Below are 24,719 nucleotides of genomic sequence, written 5' to 3' on the forward strand. Positions count from 1 at the left end.
AGAATTTAAAATTCTTAGAAAATAAAATTGTATTTCTGTATTATTTCCTAATAAGTAGAAATGCTTTAATAATAAATAGCATGGATGCTTTAATAATAATAGCATGGATGGTAGCTATTATTTGGAAAAAACCTTAGTTTAGAAAATCAATAAAATTGTGTTTTCTATGGGATGCACATTATTTTTATATTGCGCGTCCTAGATTTTTCCATTTGCAAGACATCAAGGTATGCTTGTGTATGATCTTGTCCCCTAGAGACCTTCTTAAAAATGAGATATGTATTTCATGAGACATTGTCTATATACATAGTTACTAAAGTAGGAAATGGGAAGAGGCTTTCTGAAACACACTGGGTTAAATTATTGCACCTTTTTTTTGCAGTAGCCTTGTGACAGAAACAGCTATTTTATAGGAATGTCACAACGTTTCTTAAAGAAAAGCCTCAAATGTGAATTAGCCCTTTTGATGAATTCAAAACTTGAAACAAGGACAAGGTTCATCTGTAATGTCATTGTAGTATTACTTTGTACATCTGCATTGCCTCACAATTGCATGTGGAGATGGCAAATCACCTTACTATTTCATGAAACATTTCATTTCTATTTCAAGTGAAGCATTAAGATACTTTCTTTGCTGGAATAATAATATCTCTAAGCATTAAGCTGCTAGATTTAAAAAACAACTTCTTGTCAATCAAGAAGAGGATAGTACAAATGGGATTTGGTGACTTAGCTGTTCATTTCAATGAAACGGGTTCCTTACATGAATAAGGAAATTTTAATCCCCAAAACAAGCAGCAGGAAAAAGCAGACATAATCACTTTGGAGCAGCCTGTTTATTCATCTTTGAATTTTAACAATTGATACTTAAAACTACTGGAGCATATTTGTTTGTTTGAATTTTGCATTATTTAAAGTGAGGTCACTTTAAAGTGAGGTTAAAGTTTATATTATATATGAAATATATATAATATTTTAATAATGCTGCTGTAGTATATGTTTATAAGTTTTTTTTAGCAAAAATCAGCATCTTCAAGAAAATCAATATTTTTACTTGTTTCTTAATACTTAAGAGTTATTTTCTAGAAAGTGGTATCCGAACTGTAATTCCGAAAGTTTCTTAACTCAAATGTATGCTGTCTTTACAGTGCCGAGAATCTGCATGTAATATAAAGAATGCAAATTATGAGAGAGTGTAGTTTACTATAGGACAACTGCTTGCTTTCTGAAGTGTATTCTTGGTTGGAAAAGGCAAAGAGATATGTGGGAGGTTATTCCTCTTTTCCTAATTTGAAGTTCTCGAAGGAAAACTGATTTTAAAAGAAGAAAACCTAAAAGTAGTTTGCTCTTTCTTGCCAAGGATAGTGAAATTAACATGCAGCTGGGCTTCTCTGATAAATGGATTCTGTTAGGTCACTGAGGGGGTGCATGTGACATTAAGTGATTTACAGTCCTTTACCTTAATGAAATTGTTTCAGCAAGATGACGCTGAAAGCTCTTAATGGATAGCTTTTCTTGATGTAATGAAATTGCATTCCTATGGCATTTAATAAAAGGTGCAGTTATTATTTACTGGAGCTTCCCAAGGGCTGCTGTTTGCACAGACAGTTCGGAACAAAAAGAGATTTCAGTAGCAGTGTGGAGGCCAGAATGGCTTGTGGCATTCTTAAGCAGATGAGTGTATTTGTGAGAGCTTTTCATTTCGTGCGGTCAGGGCTTCATGTACCCTTCTGGACACTTCCTTTCACCTCACCCTGCTAGTGTCCATTACTTTTACATTTATTCTTCTATTCTATTTAACAGGCAACTGGATTACAACCAGATCAACTGTATTGAAGATGGAGCATTTAGAGCTCTCCGGGACCTGGAAGTGCTGTAAGTACTCTTATATCTGTTACTCTTTTAAAGGGAGCTTTGTGTCTGGGGGGTGCTAATGTGGAAGCTTATCTGCTATAAGAAAAACCTTGTGTCAGATGGTCTCCTAAAGAAATACCTTACTTAACCTAGGGTGAGTACGGAAGACTCAGAAATGTGTGTGTGCAAAACCTTGCATGCCATATCTGTAGCTTTAAGTAGAATTGTCTGTTTATGAAGGACATACGAAGGTGCACGTCTCTTGCCCTGTATTTCTCCTTACAGTAACATATGCTCCTTCACAGGATCTGCGGAAATTCCCAGAGTTACTAAGATAAAATCAGTTTCATAGAAACAATGACAACTAAAATAAACTCATGACATTTGTATAACAAAATATTCCTCTGCTTAGTAACTGATACGTTGATATATTGTGAACTTGTTATGCAATGGGAAGACATTTTCTCCTTTAAAAAGCCCCATGTCATTTTTAACAAGGTAACATTATCTTTCTGAGGTTATTTTGTAATCTACTTTCTGATTTTTATAAGTCGCCCTGTTGATTCATTTAAAAATCTTCACTACTGATGCTGTAATGCACATCATACAGATTTAAATTATAGCACGCGTTCTCCCTCTTTCCTTACTGAAGAGATATGCCTGAAAAAAGTGATTAGAGCTAACTAACTGATCTCTATTGGCCTTGGACTTAGTAAAATAATTTTAATAAAAACTCAGTAGTGTCACTGACGAATTTAAGGCCCGTCTCTACATTTCTGGAATTTCTCTCACTGAAAGGTTCATATTTCTTGCTTTTTAAATATACTTAAAAATTCCCCCCAAAAAATGTTTTTCAATATTTTAAATCATCTTTGACATGAACAATTTAGTCAGACATCCAAAATTGAATTAAATGAAAAGAGGCTTTGAATTTTTAGTCTGTTTGTTAGAAGTTATCCAGAAATTGTGAAATTCTCCTGGAAAAAGATTCCATGGCTTTATAAATTGGGTTTGTAGTGCAGAATGTGATTTTGAAAAAAAAAAAGTTAATGTTCCAGTGAGAATGGCTGATTTTAATAATATTTTCTTTATGAATTTAGTTTTAATTGTGAGTAAAGTAACTATGCAAGTTACCAAGTTATTTTTAAAATGTATATAAGAATGAATTGAATGAAATCGATTATGGATATGATATATGAAAATATATATTGTACACTAACCACATGAAATGTCCTCTCTGTTTCTGATATTAGTATAACTTTTTCTATAAAGAAAAACACTCAAAGTGACTATCACATACATTTTAGGTGTAAGGCCACTTTTTTTTGTTTTTTATTGTTTTTATCTTTTTTTTTTTCAAGGCCACTTTTTAAACTCTGTCCCAGAGCCATTTTAAACATACGAATCTTACTGATGGTATTTCAGAGGTAGAGTAATTAAGATACAAGTATAATTTCATGGTAAGTGTGTGAAATAAAAAAGATAGTCAATGTCACTAAACTTTTTTTAAAAAAGAGATTGCCACAAGAGTTATTTGATTGAACAGAGTAAAGGATCCTAAATGAATAAATAAATAAAAGCATTACTAAGAAAGTGCTCCTAACTAGGAAAATGAATGATACAAAGTAGTTATATGGAAAAATTAGCTGGATATTTCAGATGAATTAAATCCCAGAAAGTACATTAATATAACAGAAAAGGGCTTAAAGGCTGGGTAGATATGGTGTCATTGAGCTTATTTATTCCAAGAATATACTGAACACCTGCTCTGTGGCCACGCACTGTGCTAAACATGTACACCCCTTTACTCTTAGTTACACAGTAACTATGCACTTCCTTATTTGCTATAAACTGATCTCATTTTTGGAAACAATAAACTCATGAAGACACAATAACCTCATATAGTTTGTCATGTTAAAATATCTAAAATACCAAGAGCCACTGTCATGAAAAATATAATAAAAAGTCATAAGCTTTATATGCTTCATGGAATTAAAATAAATATTCAAAATGTTGAGATCTCTTTTGAGGTTCTTATTATAGGTTCTTAATAGAGGTTCCTAATAAAGTTTCTTAATATAGGTTCTTAATTGTCAGAGCTTGTCTGCTAAAGAAATTAAAATTAGTACATGATACAAGAAAATCTTAATTTCTTAAAGAAGATTTAAATATTTTTATCTAATTTCATAGATTCAAGCAAACATTATATCAATATGTCAGTTTTGCTTTTTTAAATCCTCGTATTTTAAACATTTAGACAAATTAACTGAAAAAATTAACGAAAAATTTGGTAAATCAATAAAGTACAGAAAAGACAGAGATTTTTTATGCCTAGATCTCTACTACCTAATTCAAAAGTTAGCCCATTTACAGCATTTGGTCAGGCAATTTTGTTTATAGTTAGCCTCAGAAGGAAAGTTGTCTGGCTTCCATGTGTATGACTATTTAATATGTATCGTCTTATGTGGGAAAAAAACAATGGTGCATTAACTTGTTCACAATTCAAATTTCAGCCCCTCAATGTTTTAAAACTTTATTTTATTTTAATTCCATGAACTGTTCATGAATATATGAATATGCTGCAGGTCAAGATAAGGGATAAAATTTGTTAGATTAGTTTATGTATTAGGATAGAGAGAATAAATAAAGTTCAAGATGAAGGCAAAGTCAAGATGAAAGTGAAGGGCCAGTTCATCATTTGTATGTTCATAGTGAACTGCTGTGTTGTGGAATTCTGGTTGGTAGAATTTATAATTAACCTCTTTATTTTCTTAATACAAAGATACCATCTCAGAAATAACATTGGAAACTAAATAGGGTTTTCTTTTTCTTTAGTTGCTAGATTCCAAAATGAATTACATTCCTGGCATTTCTCCTTTTATATGGTTTATAGGTTTTTTTTTTTTCATAGAATGGACATAATTTAATTGAGTTGAAACATAGTGATTCATATCCATTAAAAATTAGATTCACTGCCAAGTCCTAACAGCGATAAGGGAATAAGAAAGACTTATGCAGATCTGAGTTCTAGAGAGATTACATGATTCTCAATGCTAACATTTCAGATTGACATACCAAGAAGTCCTTTTACTGGAATACATAAATTTAATGTAGTTAAGTTGGTGTGTTTCTCGTTACAAAGAGAAAATGTTGAGGTTGAACATAGAAATAGATTTCTACATTGGAGAAAGTGTTCATAAATTAAAGTTACAGTATATAATTTTATATCATTTCAGAACATGAATTGATCATGACTAGCATGTATTTGTGACTATATTGGAACAACATTACTAATTTATTTAAAATAATTTCATTGGTTCCACGTATTAGTAAGTCACTAGACATCAGCAATGATATTGTTTTGCCAGAATAAATACCGGATATAAATAAGATAACTTATTTCTTCAGTTGCTTTATATGAGCTGACATTTTGAGAAAAGTCTTCAAATTAAGGAAAACCCACTTTTGCATGGAAGTATAGGAAACCATACTTAAAAATTAATGCATGTTTACTGAGTATGAACCACTTTTTAAGCCATTTATATCCCCCCCAAAGTCACATTTCAGTATAATATACTCTGAAAATTTTAGTCATATTAAGTCAGCATAAATTTTGAGGATGGGAAAAGAGGTCATTTGAGAACAGATTCCTCTGGGAAGGAGAACCTTTTGGTTCAAACATCAGGATATGTTTTAATGTGGTTTAAAAAAATTCTCATTTCATTTGAGCACCAGAAAATGCCAGAGGATTGTAGATAACGTGAGCCAACTAATTCAGCGCTTTATAGCTCCTCCATATAGAGTTTTTCCCCACTATGTAACTTAAATCAATTGAATAAGTTCTTGTTCAGTTCTATACATGGCAAAACTGGATGGTAAAGAAAATCAGTGTGTGTCCCAATCTGTAGCAAACCTTGTCCTACTGGGAAGTTCAGGTCTCAGCCACTGAAAGCCCAGATCCTACCATTGAGCCCTGCAGCTTTGAGCTGGCAAAAAATGGCTTCACAAATGCACTTTGCTTAGCCCAAACAGGATTGGCTCACGGATTCTCCAAAATATTTGAATTGGTTGCCAATATTTAGAAATTAGGAGAGTTGTACTAAAGTTTTCCCTTTCCATCTTCTTTTGAAAAATCAGATTGTTAGGGGCAGGCCACAGTGGCTCAGAGTTCTTGCCTGCCATGCCAGAGACCTAGGTTCGATTCCTGGTGCCTGCCCATGCAAAGAAAAAGTAAAAATCAGATCATTTGGCCTCCTTGACTACAGCACGGCCACAGTCTCCTGGTGCTGAATGTTTGCTGTTTGAACAGAGACTCTCTCACTAGCTTACCAAGGCTGTCACCAGCCACAACCATCTATCTGCTGTTCTCTCGCTGTCCAATGTATTTCCTTTCACATGCTCTGCTTGCTAATGTTCATTGTCTGGCCTCTGTAAGCAGGTGAATTTGCAGTGCCTAATCAGATCCTTCTCCAGCTTCATACTTCATCCATGAGTGCCACTGATCCCAAGCTTCTTGCCTTCTTCAACAGCTTGCCATCTTTAGCCAACACCCTCTGTGTCTTCAGTCTTCCCCTCCTTGAACCACTTTCCATTTCTAAACTTTCTTCTTACACCCTTAGGATAAATGTCCTCCCTACTTATCACAACCAGACTTTTCAGAAGTGGAAAAAGTATCTCTCCTCTTAATCTTAATTAAGTCTGAATTGTTGTATTTCATGTAATTCATCTCTCTATTTGAACAGTAAGCTACTTTAGGACAGGATTTACCCCTGATTTTTTTTTTATAATATTCCATATTGCTATAAAAATAACAGCCATTCAGGAAATGTTTAGTGACTGAAATATAATAATATTAACAATAACAGTAGAACAACTAACAATGCTTGTGTACAGCAAAAAGAAAATCCATCTTAGGCAAAACTTTGAACCAAGCAAGGCTTACACCTGTTTTCATCATGACTCCATTGATCACCCATCTTCTGGACTATTAGTTTAAAAAAAATCATGATCGCTACCAGACAGCTCTAAAAAAAAAAGCCCAGAATATGCCACTGAAACTAAAATCTGTTAGGATAGATTAGGTTTATAATTGTGCTGCAGCACGTCACTTCACCCCCACCCCGTGCAAGGAGCAAATGCATAGCTCTTACTACTCTAATTTCAGTATTGGCTGATTCCCGTAGTAAAGAACAGTCAGGAGAGCTTAAGACTTAACAGGACTAATTCCATGGTGTTGCTATGAGATTTCAGTTGGAAAATTCAAATATGTCCATTTGCTTATGGGCACTAGTGGATCTAACAAAGGTGGCATATTTTAATAACACATAGTAATCATTGTAAGGAAATGTAATTGAATAATTTTTCCAATTCTGGCTGTTTCATGTTCGTTCTTTAACTGACGTCATAAATAGGTACATTTGCACAATGTGTGTCAAGCATCATGTAAATAATCAAAGGTGTGATGGCTAAAGCCATAACAATTTAATAAATATCTATTAAAACAGAATGAATAAAAAAATAATTTTATGTTAAGGTATGAGATTCAGCTGCTGCTATCAACTTCTGTAGAAGAGTGCATTCTCAGTGCCATCTCATCCAGGTAGTTTTCCTGGATATATGTAATAATAAAAGGTTTCCTCTATGTTAGTAAATGGAATAATCAGTAACTTCATATCTCAAATTTCTAACCCTTTTTTTTTTATTCTACAGCACTCTCAACAATAACAACATTACTAGACTTTCTGTGGCAAGTTTCAACCATATGCCTAAACTTAGAACCTTGTAAGTAGTCACTGTATATGTACTGGTATATTTAATCAATTAAGGTTTTAATCAACATAGAATAGGACTACAAGCATATGACAAAAGTAGAAATCAACCACCTTTTTTCATCCCAGCTATCATAGTTGAGTAAGTGAACTATGATTCTGAACTTGAAAGCTTTCATTTAAGTGATATTCATTATGGGAAGTTTTTTTTGGGGGGGTGCGTTTACTTTGAGCTATTGGGGAGGTCACATTTCATTAAGAAATGGAAGATTCCTTGATTGGCTGTCATAAATGATAAATGGGAAATCTTTATGATTTTATTACCGCTCTGTAAGTAGACCTAATAAATCTAAACTGGTTCTCTAACGTTCTTTGTAATATAAAATTACAGAATCACCCTCTAGTACTTCTATAATTAAGGTTGTATCAGCATTAAAATATCTTTTTATTTTAATAAAAATATCTTTTAACATTTAAAATATCTTTTCAGGATTCAGATGAACATTAAAATATTTTAGGTGAATACAAATTTTTAGTAATGTCTTGACTACAGCTATTTTTTTGCTCTTGGAAAAAAATTAATCCTTAAAACCCAGAGTGTGATAGTTAGAGCATTTTTTAAAGGTAACTATCATTTGAAATTGGTATGAGAATCACCTTAATCTAAAAATTATATTGAAATATGCCAAAACATAAGATTTCTTGAAAAAAAAATTGTATTAGTTTAAAAGTGTTTTATTGGATTTTCAAAATACTTTAAGTTTTGTAATTACAGAATTGAAAAAATATTGCATTTCTTTTATTTCTTGAGTGGAAAATATATGCTGAATTACTTTTTTTAATGAAATTGATAATACCAATCTGAATGCCATCTTTCCTCACTAAAATGGGACTCTGTATGTGATAATAAATCATTATAATTTTCTTGGAATATGCTTTAAAAATCCTAAAATTTAGAATTTTAGGATTTATAAAAAAGTTGTGATTTCTCAAGGCTGTCAAATTGAGATCAGTCGAATTGAATTATTAATCCATTTCACTCGAACTAGATTTGACCAAATTAGTTTCTTATAAACTTGAATTTATAAAAAAAATTAACAAGCTTTCAATTCTTACAAAAATTAAGCCACTGAGGGTGTAAAACATCCATCGTCTGCACGGCTGATAGTGTTTCTTATTTTCTTGCAGACAGCCACCACTGTTTGTCCCACTAATCAGGTTTTTTAATTTTTACATTCTTTTCTTATTGCCAAATATGCACATCTATTGAATCATTTTCAATTTCAGTTAGGAACTGAAAAATTTAGAGAAAAATGATGTTACATGAAGAATGTGCTGCTGTGCCTTACAAAGGTTGGCATTCTGAATATGATGAGGACTGAGCCTCAGGTCGCCCAGCTTTCCCAAAATAGGTTTGGCCTTCTAGCTTTGGTGCAAAACAGCGTGTAGGTGTTTTTCTACTACAGAGTCAAGGAGAATGTAAGGGGATCATCTCACTCTTAATTCCCCTCCTTTGTTTGGTTCGTCATTCTGTAGTATCATTACCACTTAAAAATTCCATTTTTATGGTTCAGTTACTGAGTTCCATGTTTTCATATCCATTACTATTATTGGGTTAGAGTTGAGTACATCAGCTAAAAAGAACTAAAATGGTATTACTTTGTCATAGATGATTCTGAGAACGATGTTTTGATTTATAGCAGTGAATGTCCTTTTTTTTAGTTTGAGAAAACATAAAAGCCAGTTTGAAGTAATTTTCCTAATCAAGTGGATATATTTGTCTGGTATTTTATTAATGGAGAAGTGCTATTAGCCATTTGAAAGAGATCCATAATTTCGTGTGGATTCTGGCTAACATAGAAGGGACATACTTAATTTCTTCACTCTCTGTCATTTATGACTTTTAATTTCAATCCCTGCTTTTTTGAGTATGAGTGTCCACCATCCAAAAGAGCTAATTCCTTTTCTTTGATTTATCAAAAAAAAAAGAAGGAAGTAATAATAGGAATGTAAAATAAATGTTTTATATTGGATTATTTTTCTGTCTTGTTCAGCAGAAAATGGAAGTGAGCTGCTAAAAAGATTTTATCGGCAATTTCAATAGACACATAATGGCAGACTTACTGATATTTCAAAGTGGGATTCACTTCTTTTATTAATTTGCCCTCCCTCCCCCCATCCCTGCTTGCTGTAAGTTGCCAACTCAAAGCAATTTGCCTTGGACTTTTTTTTTTGTCCTTTCTTTTCACCCTTTTGAATGAACACAGACAAAATAATTCTGTGATCAGAGTCAAGTGTCTGTATATTTGCTTAGCTCAGAGAAAATGGAGACTTGATTCTGTGGTTGCAAACCAGTTAAGTTTCAGAAAACTAATTAGTTTAGTACTTGCTAAGTTCTGCCTATGTGTATGTTAAGAAATAAAGAAATCTGTTATTAATTTTCTAAGTTTTTAACGTAACTATTTTCCCTTTTCTTTCCTTTTTTTATTTTTCACTTTTCTTGCTTTAAACTTCTTCCCTCTCATTTAGTCGACTCCATTCCAACAACCTGTACTGTGACTGCTACCTGGCCTGGCTCTCGGACTGGCTGCGCCAAAGGCCTCGTGTTGGCCTATACACTCAGTGCATGGGTCCGTCCCACCTGAGGGGCCATAACGTGGCTGAAGTTCAGAAACGAGAATTTGCCTGCAGTGGTAAGGGAGAGAGAAGCGTTATACTATTGTATGCTGTTACATAATTGGACTCTGCAGAATGCGTGCTTCACGTTTCAGTGTTGCTCACTAACATGCAAGTGTGCACTAACCACGCTATAGAAATCCTCTTTCTTTGTGTTAAATTCTGCACATTTTGTACATGGTTGGCAAATACTGAGTCCCTGTATCCAAGTTATGATGAAAGCTTTTTCAGTTTTCACTCCGGGGGATTATAGGAAATTCCCAAATTATGGTTCTATTTGCTGCACATTATTTTCCCTTTAAGTAATAATTTATGTCTACTTTTATTTTAACAATTGGAAATGTTTAAATAATCCTGGATCCCTGCTGGGGATTGAATGATAGTAACTCGATGATAGTTTCACAGTGCCAAACACTTTTTATGGACCCTTATATACTAATTGCATAATTCTACTTAAGACAAACAAACAACTAGCCTTAATAACAAATATCTGAAAATAAAAAATAAGACATGGGTTATGTAAAATATCAATACTTAACATTTACAGAGTTGTTTGTCTGTGTCAAAAACTAATGTAAATATTTCATGTACATTACTTCATTCCACTCCCCTTATAGCATCTACACAAGAAATGTAATGTTATCTATATATTAGACGTTAAAATGCTGAGAAAAAGAGTTAAGTAAAACTTGCTGAAGATTAGTTAGCTGAAAAGTGGTAGAATCTCAACCTAGCCAGTTTATTTATTTATTTATTTATTTATTTATTTATACCTAGACAGTATACATATATACATACATACACATTAAATTCTAAAACTGTATGTTAACTTCAATATTATATCGGTACATATTAGCATGTAATCATTTTATACATATAGGCTTTATTCTGATTTTAAAGTGTCCATTCAAAATACAGCAAAATATTTCTGTAGATACACAGATTTTTAAGATACACAACACTGAACAAATGTTTAACAATTTTTTTGTAAATTTTTGTTTGTTTGTTTACCAATTTTTTAAAGGAGGAGTAGGAAGACATTGGTGGAACAGGTTTTTGTTTTATCATTATTTTTAGAGCATTTCATATACTTTTCCCACACTTTTTATAACTCAAACAAAATTGTACGTGGAATGTTTTCAATGGACATGATTGCATTTTAAAATATTATATAATGAAATCACTAACAGTTCATTAATAACCACTTTTTTATCTCTTCGCTTTTTCCTTCCTGTTTTCTAGATGAGGAAGAAGGCAAGTTCACCTTTTCTTTTTAGACTAAGAGTAATTTTGTAAAGTTTGAGTGCTTGTTTAGAGGGCTTCATTTGGCACACGGCCAGCATCTTCTTCTCAGTGCATCTCCACCCCGCTGGCATTTCCATACAGGTCGAGAGGGCTGGCCTGGCTCTCCTCTAGCAACGATGCATTTACAGGCAGCCATGTGGACCAGCACTGCCGATATTCTGCTGGTTTATCATTCAAACAATAAACTCTCATTTCAAAATAGCTGTTCCAAACATGAGTAATTAACGCATACCTAAGATAACTACTTATGCTAACATTTTAGTTCTGCAGAGCCAAAAAAAAAAAAAAAAAGAAGCATATAGATTAACAATTACAGAATGGCATGATGCAAATTATTATAATAATTTAAGAGAAAGTGGCAATTCTGAACCTATCCAGGCATCAAGCATAACGTTATCTAATTTTCCCCATATTTATTTGTGTGTGAAGGCTTAATTAGAGCAACAGTTACGTCCAACCGTGATGGGAATTTCACTGTTTTCCTTCCTTCTTTTTTAAAACAATGTAAATTGAGGTAGGCAATTTAATAAAGGCCAACCTTTATCTAAGCCTATTAGGAATGAACTGTAGATTAGTCTGAAAATCAAGGTTGAATATATCAGTACAAACAATATCATATCATGGTGCTTTTTTTTAGAACTCAAAATAGTTTTGGATAGAATTCTAGTTTTGAATCTGATCTGAGACTTCCTCACAGTTATTTCAAAATTTTTAATGTAGTGTTTTTGCAAATACTTTTAAAATCTCATTTGCGTCACCTGAGTATTGACCCCCAAATAAAAATACATGCTTCCTAAAATATGTTTTTTCAAACATATGATCAAGGCTTTAAAAGAATGATTTTCTCTAACATGCTTTGTTATTTGAGTTAAGTTTGCATGGCTGTCAATTAAGAAATTAAGGAGGAAATATATAAATGCCACTTGTTTCTTTTTCAGGTCATCAGTCCTTTATGGCTCCTTCTTGCAGTGTTTTACACTGCCCGGCTGCTTGCACTTGTAGCAACAATATCGTAGACTGTCGCGGGAAAGGTCTCACGGAAATCCCCACAAATCTGCCAGAGACCATCACAGAAATGTATGTGGCCTGACATTCCCTATTGTCCTCCCCAGTGAACCAAATCTGGATTTTCTTAAGGAGATTCTGGGCTTATCAAAGGCAAATCTGTTCAATTAGCTTAGACAAATGTTCCTTTCGGAATTTTATTGATCCTTACCCTGTTTAATTAAATGCGTTGTTGACATGGCTAGGATTTTTGTTGTTATTTACCACCAATAGAATTAGAAGGAGTGTATTTTAAGGAAAAAGAGTACTTTCCCTTCCCTTGCAGAGGTGGTATTAGGCTATTTAAGAAAAAATACTCTTATTTTGCCTAGTCAACCTTTTGAATCTGCAGATCTGCTGTTGTTCTTTTCCAGTTTGGAATAGTGGGGAGTATAAAGAAAGACCGAGCTAGAGCAGAGGAGCAAGTTAACTACATGATGTTCTACCTTCTCCAAAGCTGTGTTTTAGAATGCAATTTCACTATTTTGTTGCGCAGTCTAATGCAAAGTATATAGCGGGATGATATTACAACACCGAATCTAAAAGATTTTTTAACTTAGTATTTTATTCAATTTGAGCCATTGATTACCTCCATCAAAAGTTAAATTATCTTGGCGAAGTAGCATTTTCTGGGCAGATGCTGTATACATTTATTTGTCTTTGTTGAATATAAGTCACGTGTTTAAAGCATAATCACATAAGTTGTAAAATGTTAAAAAAAAAAAAGGGAAATGTTTTTACCACTTTGGGGAATAAATATTAAGGACAATTTTTATCTCAATATCCATTACTAAGGAAACCCCCTCACATAATATTATTATTCCTTTAGAAGCCAATTCTAAATTTTAATAAATGAATAGGTTTGGCTGTTAACAGGCCCTAATTTGCTTTACATAAGAATAACCTTAGTTCCCAAGACCCAATACCAGTATTTTAAAAGCACATACTGAGTGTTTGACAGTGCACTTTGCACTATCAGAGGTGAACCTCTGCAAGGACTGTAAAATCTAGGGAGACGACACCAGTGTAGAATAAGGGATATGCATAATATATTATCCTCACCAAGTTTTTAATTGATGGAACAGCTACCTTGCTCATTGAAGATGTTTAAGTACTTTTGAGCTAAACTTGAAGAAAAATGAAAAGTAGATTGGAAGAGGTGAGTGAAATTCCATGAAAGAGAACCATCAGGAAAGGGCAGAGGTGGCCACGAGCATTGTGTTTGAGGGATGTTACATGTGGAGCCCAACTGGATTAATAGGTTCATGTTAAAGAATCATGGAATATAATGCCAGAGAAAAGACGTCTCCATCTAATTTTAAAGCCCCAGATTACTGAAGACCTTTAAATCAGAAGAGGTGAGATATGATGATGTAGATAGTAGAAAGATAATGCATTTTTGCATAGAAAAATAGCACATACATTCATACAGGCACTAACCTTATTAAGTAAGCACTTAATATATAGGAGCACCATGAATTTTCCAGAGATCTTCCCTCTTTCAACTAGCAAATTTGACATGCAAATAAAAAGCCAGGACATCAGGTAGGAAGTAATAAACACCATAAGAGCAGAACAAATAAACTTTGAGGTAACCGAGGGCAAGAGAGTTGTTTACCAGAATCAGGAAGCTTTAACTAGAACTTCAGGCCAGTTTAGCATTTACTACCTGTGAGACTATGAGCAAGTTACTTTTTCTCTATATGCCTGTTTGCTTTTCTGAAACCTAGGGTTATTAAAAGTTTGAAATGAGGTCATTAACACATGTGCACTTTGTGTGCCTAGCATACTAGCATATAGTAGCTGTTCAATAAATGATGGCCAAGCCACCCACAGCAAGCTTCATGCAGTAGTTAATGCCTGAACTAAGCCTTGAAGGATAGGTAGTAGTTGGAAACAGAAGTGAGAAAGGAACTTTTAAAATTAAAAGAAAACCATGGCATGGGAAATAAGAATGAAAGTACAAGATACAACAAAACAAGAATTCAGTTTGACTGATACTTGTTTCTTGGGAGAATCCCAAAATGAAGTTAGGAAGATTGTTTACAACCAATTATAGGAAGGCCTTGAATAGTATAAGGATCTTAGACTTTATTTGGAATGCATTTGAGCGCAGGAGTTTTAATCTGAATCTTCAGGGAGAGTTATTCTGACACAGTGTGCTCATGGTTTAAAAAAAAGGAAAGAATGAAAGGCAGGAGCCTCTTAGGAGGCATTATTTTGATCCAGGGGAAATGTCATAAAAGCAGGAACTGAGTCAATAAAGTAGGAATGGTGATGTGGAAATTGATGTGATAACTAGTATAGAACCAGAATTAATGGGATCTGGCATTGTTGAGATAAGACAGTAAGGATAGAAAAACACAACAAAGATGATGCCACAGTTTCAAATATGAAAGATGGACAGGGTGATGGTTATGTCATTTTATATAAGAGCCAAGGAGCCAGAAGACAGCTGGGACAGAAGAAGATTGGCTCAAATTGGGAAATACTGAGTACCAGTGAGACATTTAGAGGTTCTAGAGTAATATGGACCAGAATAATTTGGAAACAAGACAAGAACTTAAGGCAGATATTTTGGAGTAATTTACATTTTTTTAAATGATGATAATTGAAGCCATCAAATGATTAATGGGGAAAAAAAAAGAGCATGAGAAATGAAGAAATCCAAGGACCCAAGCCATGGCAACTAAGAGAGGAGGGAACTTCTAGGAAAGAATGATCTATAGAGATGGCTATTCCTGCTGCAACCGAGGTAAGGCCTGAACCCAGCATGTTGTCCTGTTGTTCTCGGGGATTCTGTTTTTGTAGAGTGGAAGGCAAGTAGGCCACTTTTCAGGGTGTGAGGAAATTGAGTGCATGAGGTATGTTGGGAAGAGTGGGGATAAATCATTTTGAAGAGTTTGTTTTTTTATTTCATTTTGTTTTTTTTATTAAAGCAGTAGTTGTTCTATAAGATAGATATAAATTCATTATAAGATGCAAAATCTGAAATTATTAGAAAGTCAAAGAAAAGGAACGGATTTAGAGAGAGATGCGTGTTGGAGTTAGATAAGATATGTGAGGGAACATGAACTTTCCAAACAGGATAGTATTGTCCAAATTCAGATCAAGGAAAGCATAAGAGAAGATTGTATATTGGCAAAGGAGAAGAGAGTGTTATGTAGCAAACTGAAAGTAATATGAAACATTAAAATGGGTTATCTTACATAGTCTATTTTATTTATCATGGAGCTTTTCTGCTATTTTCCATAGATTTTTATATGTTGGTAGAAATTAGTAGCATAAAAGTTATGCCAAATACTTTGGCTTTGCCTATATTGAGGAGGTAGTATATCAGAAAAAGCTATAGTAAATTAAATTCATAGGTAGAGATGAAAACATATGAAGCTCTGGGTGAATTTTACTTCTCCATTTATCATATTATCAACTTTATCAGTGGAGCATCTGGTAATAAATCTTATTGAACTTCAACTCCAACAAAATACCTATTATCATTCATTATAGTATCATAATGTATTAGCTTAGTAACTCATTTCTTTTATTACCCTTATTTTTATTAGATAAGGAATATTATTAGGGTTATAAAATATAGAAGTCAAGCTATACAGCACCTTTGTATATCTTTATGGATCCAGGATTTTAGTACATAATGTACTGAAGATTTCAAATTAGCTTCTTTGTTATTCAAAGTAATTTTTAAAAATCTATATTTGACCATAAATTACCAGTAGAACTTTTTATTGCAAGTTATGTGACTTCATTGAGTAATTATGAGTTGATTTCCTATTGCATGAGATGTCTTTATTTGTAATTGCCTCATAATATAATTCTAACAAAAATAAAGTATTTCAGTGCTATTTTGGAGTGATTAACTGTCTAGAAACCTAGAAAAACAGAAACTCATTCCTTTCTTTTTCTGCTTTGTGTTTCCAACTACGAATTCATACTTCTGGTATTTGCCCAAAGAATTTTTTTAAGACAGAAGGAGAATATTCTTTTGAAGTCAGATTTGGGGGAAAATTTGGGAACGGAAGAATAGAAAGAGACTAACATTCATCTCATGTTTGCAATGTTGGCAATTATATGCACATTATATTATTTGATCTTCTCACTGACCCCTGATGGGAGTGTTTATAGAAATTAAAATAGGAAAATTAACAGATGAAGGTTGAAGTTCCTTCTCTAAAAGGCCTCATTATCCTGATGGTTTTCTGGGGTCCAGGACCTGCCTTCTGATTTGTAAGATAGCAATCTAATTTTGCCTGTACCCAATTATCACATTTAAAATTATTTATGTATCTGTGTGTTTGTTTAACTTCTGCCCCACCCCCACCCCTGCCCTGAATTATATTACCATGAAGGTAGAAACTGGTTCTGTTCTAATCACACTAAACATACATCAAGTCTAATACCTGGTATATAGTAAATACTTGGTAAATATTTGATAAATATTTATTGGATGAATGGTTACTTTAACAATTGATCAAACATTGAGGGTACATTTTACTCTGAAAGGATGGAACTGTATTAACCAGGATTAATAAATAAAGCCTGATCGAAAAGCTCATTCTCTCCCTGTAGACTGAAAAGTCCACTTTAAGCATAAAATCTGTTCAAAAGAAAGTTAAATGAACTGAATGTTTAGTGGCATAGGGCTAAAATGGGACTAGTATACTGGTTATTCTTTAAAGTTTGCTTTTTCCCAGACTGTAAACTTTAAAATCCTTTTTCCCAGACTGGAAATTTGAAATTCAATTTCCTACATGTGACCAAGTTCTCCTTTTTCTCTGTTTTAAGCTAGCCAACCCAGCGTCCCATATGCACTCTCCTTTAGATACATTAACTCAATCATCCTATAGTGAAATCCTAGACATGTTTCTCTGAAGTCCTGTTTCCCCTCTAATGAAGACTATGGACATTTAACTCAAGTACCCAAAGACTAACAACTTCATTTTGCTCATTAGAAAAAAAAAGAAGCTCAGAGAAGTCAAAGATCTTGTAAAAAGCAATTCAATTGTGAAATGGCTAAGCTGGCCTCAATTGTAGATCTATTTGACCCCAAAACCTGTGTTCCTTCCTTGATCCAACTGCGAAGGAGAGGTAGACATGGCTTGGGCTTAATGGGATATTGGAGAAGGGAAAATTGAAAAAGTTTCAAAAACAGCCTCATTGATACCCAGAGAACCAGAATTGGAAAAACCTTAAGAAAGTTACAAATGAAGAGAATTTGGAAGGAGTAAAGAGAAAGACAAGTCCTTAAGATATAGAAATGTTTGCAAAACCAAGAGCTGTTTCATATTACTATTTAGCTGTAACTACTAAAATGCCATCTTTCCTATTATTTGCTAAGTGTTCTCATTTCTCCCTGAAATTTATCTGCACAGAAATTTTGCAGTTTAGTTAGATACTTTGATGAATGTTCTAACTACCCTATTCTGATGAGGACAGAAGTATGACTTTTCCTCTCATCATTATAGCCTTTACACTTACGATAGAGTATGGGGAGAAAGGACAACAGTGTTGTAGGGAAGTGGGCCTAATGCACAGTCTAGAGTCCTGGGTTATTGGGTTATTGCCTAAGAAAGAGAGGATAGGGTAAGGAAGAACTAGAATGTGTAATATAAAATAAAATGAGGACTGAAAGAATGAAGCAGTTGCTCCCCTGGAATTCTTCCAACTCTTTGCTGCTTTGAGCTGCACTATTTGGAAAGCCTTGTTCTTATAAAACAAGTAGAATGCCTCAGGGAAGTCTCTATGTCATCTGGTCCATAGCCACAAAATCTTTAATAGCAGATTAAGTCTCTGTATATCAAATCTCTAAAACTGATGTTTTAGGTCACATTTTCAGGTATAAAATTTTATTACAATGAGCTTGATTGCTATAAAGTAGATATTTAGTTCTCTTCAATCCAGTTAAAGATTTCCTATGGTATAACCCATGTTTTCAAACTACTAAAAGGAAATTCCATAAATCATGGAGAATAGCTGCTAAGTTGTAACAGTTTAGTGTATTTTTTCACTCTTAGGTCCTACTGCCTTTTCTCTTGACTACCTTTTCAGGGTTTAGAAGTCGAAAGCCACACAGTTCTATTCTATTTCTCTAAAAGATCAGAGAAGCATTTAGATTATAGAAAGGGAAAAAATGGAGTAATGGAAGTTAGATGTTAAATTTGAGGGTACTTTTGTTCCTTCTGTTTCATCCAGGTCACTTACATGCATAATAATACAGATAGAAAGAAAGAATGATTCTGAATGCTATTTTTCATTATAACCTGCACTTATGATCCTGAATATAATTTTTAAGTGTCTTTTTCTTCCATTTCTGTTTTGACAAAATGATTCTTTCTCATTTATGTTCAACTTCTTTTTATGCTATTTCTGCATTTCCCCCCTCTAAATTTTTTACTTTATCTTAAGTAATACTTGCTCAGTTTTGAATTCACTTTAGTTCAGAGTCATCTGACTTTCTACATGCAGAAACGTGCAACTTAGATTCATTCAACTTTCTCTTTAGATAGCCAATTCTATACAAGGTGATTGAGAGTTACAGCTAATAGTATAGGTAGAATGCTATGTAATTAGGTGCTTTTCTTTTAGGTATGCCAAAAATTTTAAATAAAGTTTAAAAATTAATATGATAGCAGTTTGACTAATTTTCACTGCACCTGTACATTAACTTCACTTTATTATTTAGAGAATATTTATAAACTAAGTAAGGAAACTGATAGTAATTCTTAAATTGAGCTTTGCGTGAAAGAAATAAACAGTCCATGGTTAGAGTTTGGTTGCTAAATAAGTAGTAAGTTAATAATTGTCAGAGTGGAGATTATGAAATTATTTTAAAATTAAGAAATAATTCTGTCCAAAGGCTATGAGATGCAATAGAACATAGCCAGAATTAAGATGTTATAGTGAAATTTTTCCCAGAAATGTCATTAAAAAAACAATCACAACAGAATTGTCATCGTATAATGTACATAAGTCAGTATTATTTAAGCACCAGTTATGAGCTAGTGTACTTCTAATTGTAAAAACAGAATAATGTGATACCTTTCTGGAAATTTTTTAAATGAGATAAGTCATTTGATTTTCGTCATTATTTTTAATTTCTTGTATTTTTAGGTTTTATTTTCTGAGGTTTTCAAATGATGATTCTGTTCTCCGCTAAGGACCCAGAAATAGACATAATATTTTCACTTCCTAACAAATACAGAGAGCTAATTCAATACAGTATACAAAACAGAGATCCCCAGTGTGTTTTCCTCAAAACACACACCTCACATTAGTTCGCAATTATCAGTAGCTACCCTTACTACAATCTCTATAGCAACTTCTCAGTACCCCATCTAAATTATCTAGGATTAATCATGCACGATAAATTTAAGATGTATAGAACCTGTGATTACAGAGGCCATTATATTACTGGTAATCTTTGGAGTGTTTTCATCTTTTGGGCAGAAGTCTCAATTTTATATGCATATCTTTAATAATTTCCAATTGCTATTGAAAATAGTAGACTATCTTTATAAATCTACATATCATCCAAAAGAGGATGCGCTTTTATTAACTGTGTATTCTTAAGAAACTCCTTATTTGTATTTGAACCTAATTGCTCCCTAAAACTATATATACAGTGTATATATTACATACATGTTTGTTACATACTTTGTAACACATGTATTACATGCATACATATATATATATATATATATATATACCCACATCCATGCACGCTTTGTACACTTTTCTCATTGAGAAAGCACAGTAGTTTTCTTACGAGAAAAATTTACAGAAGACTGGGTCAAACTTTTGTAATGTTAATTATATTGAGAAGTAGAAATCACTTTGGTAGAATTATAAATAAATTGGGAGAAAAGAAAAGTTAAAATGACAAGAAAAGAAGCTAAAGTGTTAAAGGCAGCAAGGAAACCCCAACTGAGTTCTTTTAAAATGTTCAAGGATTTGGAGAGTGTTATTGAAACAGAGGAAGAATATTTGGAAAAGTATCATGTTTTATGTATTACATACTCTACCATTATTTCTCAGTGCCTACTCTGGGGCAGGCATTTTAGTTGAAAGAACATAGTCCTAGCCTTCAAAATGTTTACAGTTCAGAGAATTGAAGCTGTACACAAACATAAGCTTTTATAAATACATGATAAGTAGTGAAATTTATATGCACAGAGTGCCCAGAAGATGGAATACCTTGGGGTCTAGGGAGAATCAAAGAGTCTTCAACTAGGAGGATGTTTTTGCAGGCAGAGAAATTGGAGGCTGATCAGGAAGAGGAAAAGACATGCATAGTTCCAGAAAACTGAAAGAGTTGTGTGCGTGTGTGTGTTTGGAGAAATTTTTAAGGTTTTCAATTGGTAGAACCGAAAGTGGAGCCCCAATCTTGAACAAGCCTGTCCTGATGACAATAGGATACACGAATAATTTTAATCAAGGGAGCAGCGTGATTAGATTAATTAGAAAGACCACTCAGCATGGGGTGGAATGGTTTGAAGGAAAGAAGCCTACTGATGAATGCAAAAGCAATAGTCTCTATGAGAGATGATATGAACCGGCGTAAACGTAACCTGCAGGGAGTGTAAAGAAAAGGCATATAGAAACATTTAGAAAGTAGAAGCAACTTAAATTTGTAACAGTGGAAGGTTAGTCTACGAGGTGACCCCTAAGGCTGGTGATTTTGAGTCCCTCAAATTTCTGCTGGAATACACGGAGAGCCAACAGATGTAAATGAGACCAGTGTGGACTTTAACAAAAAATGATGATGTTGGGTCACAGTCAAAATATTTGGCCTCAGAATGAATGAGGTTGTCATTTACTGTTTAGGAATTAAAATATAAAATTATGTTTGTACAATCAGCTGGAAACACTGAGTTGAAGATTCATATACTCAATTTCAAATTTCAAATACTCTGTTCAAATACTACTCCAATGTTATCTAAACTTTGGGAAAAGGATAATGGATAATTTGGATGAATAACTATACAGGGTTGAGGGGGAGATACAAACTTATTTTAGTAATACTGTTAAGCAAATGATCTGTAAATATCATTAGCATGATATTTTTAAACTAAAATGAGAAGCAAATGGGCAATGTAGCTCTCAGTGTCAATCTATATTAGTTATCAAAGAAAAGCAAATCTATGGAACTTCTTAGTGTTTTTCTTTATTGGATTACTAAAGAAAAATTATATATGAAAGCTTTGTGATATTGATGTTATTACTCCCTGAAATTGGTGAGCCTGTGTCTAAACCCATATTTTTCTCTCAGACTAAGCTGTGTGGATCTGTGTACCAAATAGACTTGTGCACTTGAATGTGTGTCCATATACATACAAGCACGAATATTTTCACACTCATTGAAAATGTTATTGCTTAAAATATGAAGTTAATAGGAGCACACATATTCACATCCACATATTTTTATATCTTGTTATAAATATTTAAAGACCAAAAGGAAAAAAAAGTCATTTCTACTATGAAAATATCAAATGCATTTACATTCAGCAGAATTACCCTGGGATGACATCATAAGAAATAAAATAAGATTTAGGAAATGGATAAATTTGGGGAAAAATTATCCCAACACAGGGAGGGCTGGTAATCAATTAACATGGACACAGTCTGAGGACAAAAAATGTTCGCTATATATGTCCCCCTAGAGGCCAATATTCACTCACCTGTTGAAGATATTTATTAACCTTACCAAGTTCTGGCGACTGCAATTACAAAACAGAAATAATATTATAGTCTGAAATATCTTGCTTCATTTTATATAAGGACATATGCACTATTTCAATGGCATGCTTTTATTGATAAAGTTAGGTGAACATTCCAGAAATATAAAGTACGTGCTTTAGGGCTATTATGTAACAGGCAGGAAAATCCTAATGTCAAAGGAATATTGCTGGCTTCTCCTTTTCAAACCCTGAGCTGACATTACCTGTGATGGGGATATATTGGTGACACTAAGTAGTTTAAGAATCAGAAGCTAGAGTGATTTTTCTCCCCTTCACCCCATTAAGTCTATTTCTCTTCTCTGGCAGCTGTTTTTGCCATTTACGTTTAAAAAAAAGCAGATGGGGGAAAATGCAAAGAACTGTCAGTTTTATTGCCATGTATAATCGGCATCTGGGCTGTATGTTACAGACACAATCAATCCAAACTCATTCTTTACTGTATTTTGTAAAAACTTTTTTGAGTTTCTAAGACAGGCTCCAAATTAAAGAAACTACTACATATTTTAATAGTGTAGATTGTGGAAATGTCAGCTAGTTATATTTTTATCACTCTCCATGTGAATGATGTATGTGTATATATATTTAATCTCAAGTTACTCAATTATCAGCAAATCTTTACTGCTAATTTGTTGAAAAGCATGGTTGGGAACTATATATAATTCACTCTAGAGACCAGACCATATATCACCTTAACTCACACACACACACACACACACACACACACACACACACACACACACAAATGCAAATATATATGACTAACATATACTGTAGACTTGCTCTATATAATGCTATATATGTTTAGTATATATATGCCCATGTTTTAATTCTCTCACTATTTTTGTGCATATCATTTCTTTTCTTTGTATCTCATGTAATTTTTACCAAAATATTCATGACAGATATTATTTTCCCTATTTTTCAGAAAGGGAAACTGAGATGAGTAAAAGTAACTTTTGCAAGTCAGCAGCATTGACCAATAACAGATTCAATGCTATTTTAGTCCAATGCTCATACTTTTAATGACTCAACTGTATATTTTTTACCTCTTTGTATAAAAATATACAACTATAAGTACCTCTCTTTTGAGATTCTGTGTAATCTTTGATATGTGGATAAAATAAACTAATAAACTAAACTAATAATAAAATAAACTAATATTGTTTAACATCTTGTAAATATCTCCAGAGCTTAGTCAAAGTTTTTGACTGCCCAATTATACTGTCTACTGTACACTCTAATGATGTAAGATCTGCTCATTGATAATCATTGTAGAATATTTTTTATGCTAGAGTCCATCAGTGCACAACTGACAACTGGAAATCATTGAGCTGAAAATTATACATGCACATAAATTCCATGTTCTAAGTATCTAGTGTATAAATGCAGAAGGATTATCCATATTTCGTTTTCTATAATCTGTGAAGTAGACACCAAGTGACATATATTATTTGCAGTACATCCTTTACGAATTCTAAAACTGCAAAGATATGTATTATAAAATAGTAGCAATTAGAAAGCATAAAGAAAAATGTATAGGGGCAAGAAAGGTCTTTTACTGATTAAACATACTTTGCATTTTTTTTACTGGAGCAATTATAAAACTGTCTGTATTTTCTTTTTTCATTGGGCATGTATCTAGAATTGCCTTCTGATTTTGATGAAATGGTAAAAGCCATTCCTTTATTATAAATAAACAGTTTTGAAATGTTTTGGAACCATTCACATAAATTCTGTGGACAAAAAGCTCCTGGCTACGTTTACATGAAAAAGACTTCCTAGAGTAGTTGTAGGATTTTCTCCCCCTATTCACATTGCTAAATCTATTTTTACCTTGAAACTCAAAATATTGAATTTTCTATGGTGGACTAGCATATTAATTGTGATGGATTTTATCTGCCGCATGCAAATATATCTTCGCCATTACACTATCTATTTTTGTAACTCTAGAATGTTTTTAATTAGGTTCTTCATGGAAGAATGGATACAAATTTGCACTCTATAAAATTCAGCAGATTCCATGCTATTAAAGCAGATTAAAGGATAGCAAAGCCAGAAGATATATATTCTGTTTGCCTCTTTTTTTGCACCTTAACTTGAAAATTCCAGTACTTTTCTTCTTTATTTCTTATGGTCTGTTTTAAATGCTTCCCGCCTTTTTTTGTACAAGGAAAAATAACATTTGAGGTGTGAGTTGTTTTTTAATTTATCAAATACATTTTGAAGTTCTTGTAATGACAAAATAAAAATCCTTTATCCTAGAGACTTTAAAAGTTAACAGAAATTACACATTATTGTTGTCTGTCCATTAGAGAAGAGA

The 24,719-nt window shown here is 33.1% G+C and overlaps 1 protein-coding gene across 2 annotated transcripts in view; it reads left to right on the top strand.

Annotated features, from left to right (window-relative positions):
* The window catches only part of SLIT2 (slit guidance ligand 2), a 363,732-nt gene that overhangs the window by 240,884 nt on the left and 98,129 nt on the right, over window positions 1-24,719 (top strand). For both annotated transcript variants that reach the window (XM_077136499.1, XM_077136500.1), the window contains exons 6-9: window positions 1,804-1,875; window positions 7,564-7,635; window positions 10,152-10,315; window positions 12,542-12,680. In XM_077136499.1, coding sequence (XP_076992614.1) covers window positions 1,804-1,875; window positions 7,564-7,635; window positions 10,152-10,315; window positions 12,542-12,680 — 447 coding nt within the window. The remainder of the gene's footprint in view (window positions 1-1,803; window positions 1,876-7,563; window positions 7,636-10,151; window positions 10,316-12,541; window positions 12,681-24,719) is intronic.

The sequence above is a fragment of the Tamandua tetradactyla genome, chromosome 19, assembly GCF_023851605.1.
Source record: "Tamandua tetradactyla isolate mTamTet1 chromosome 19, mTamTet1.pri, whole genome shotgun sequence".
Taxonomy (NCBI): Eukaryota; Metazoa; Chordata; class Mammalia; order Pilosa; family Myrmecophagidae; genus Tamandua; species Tamandua tetradactyla.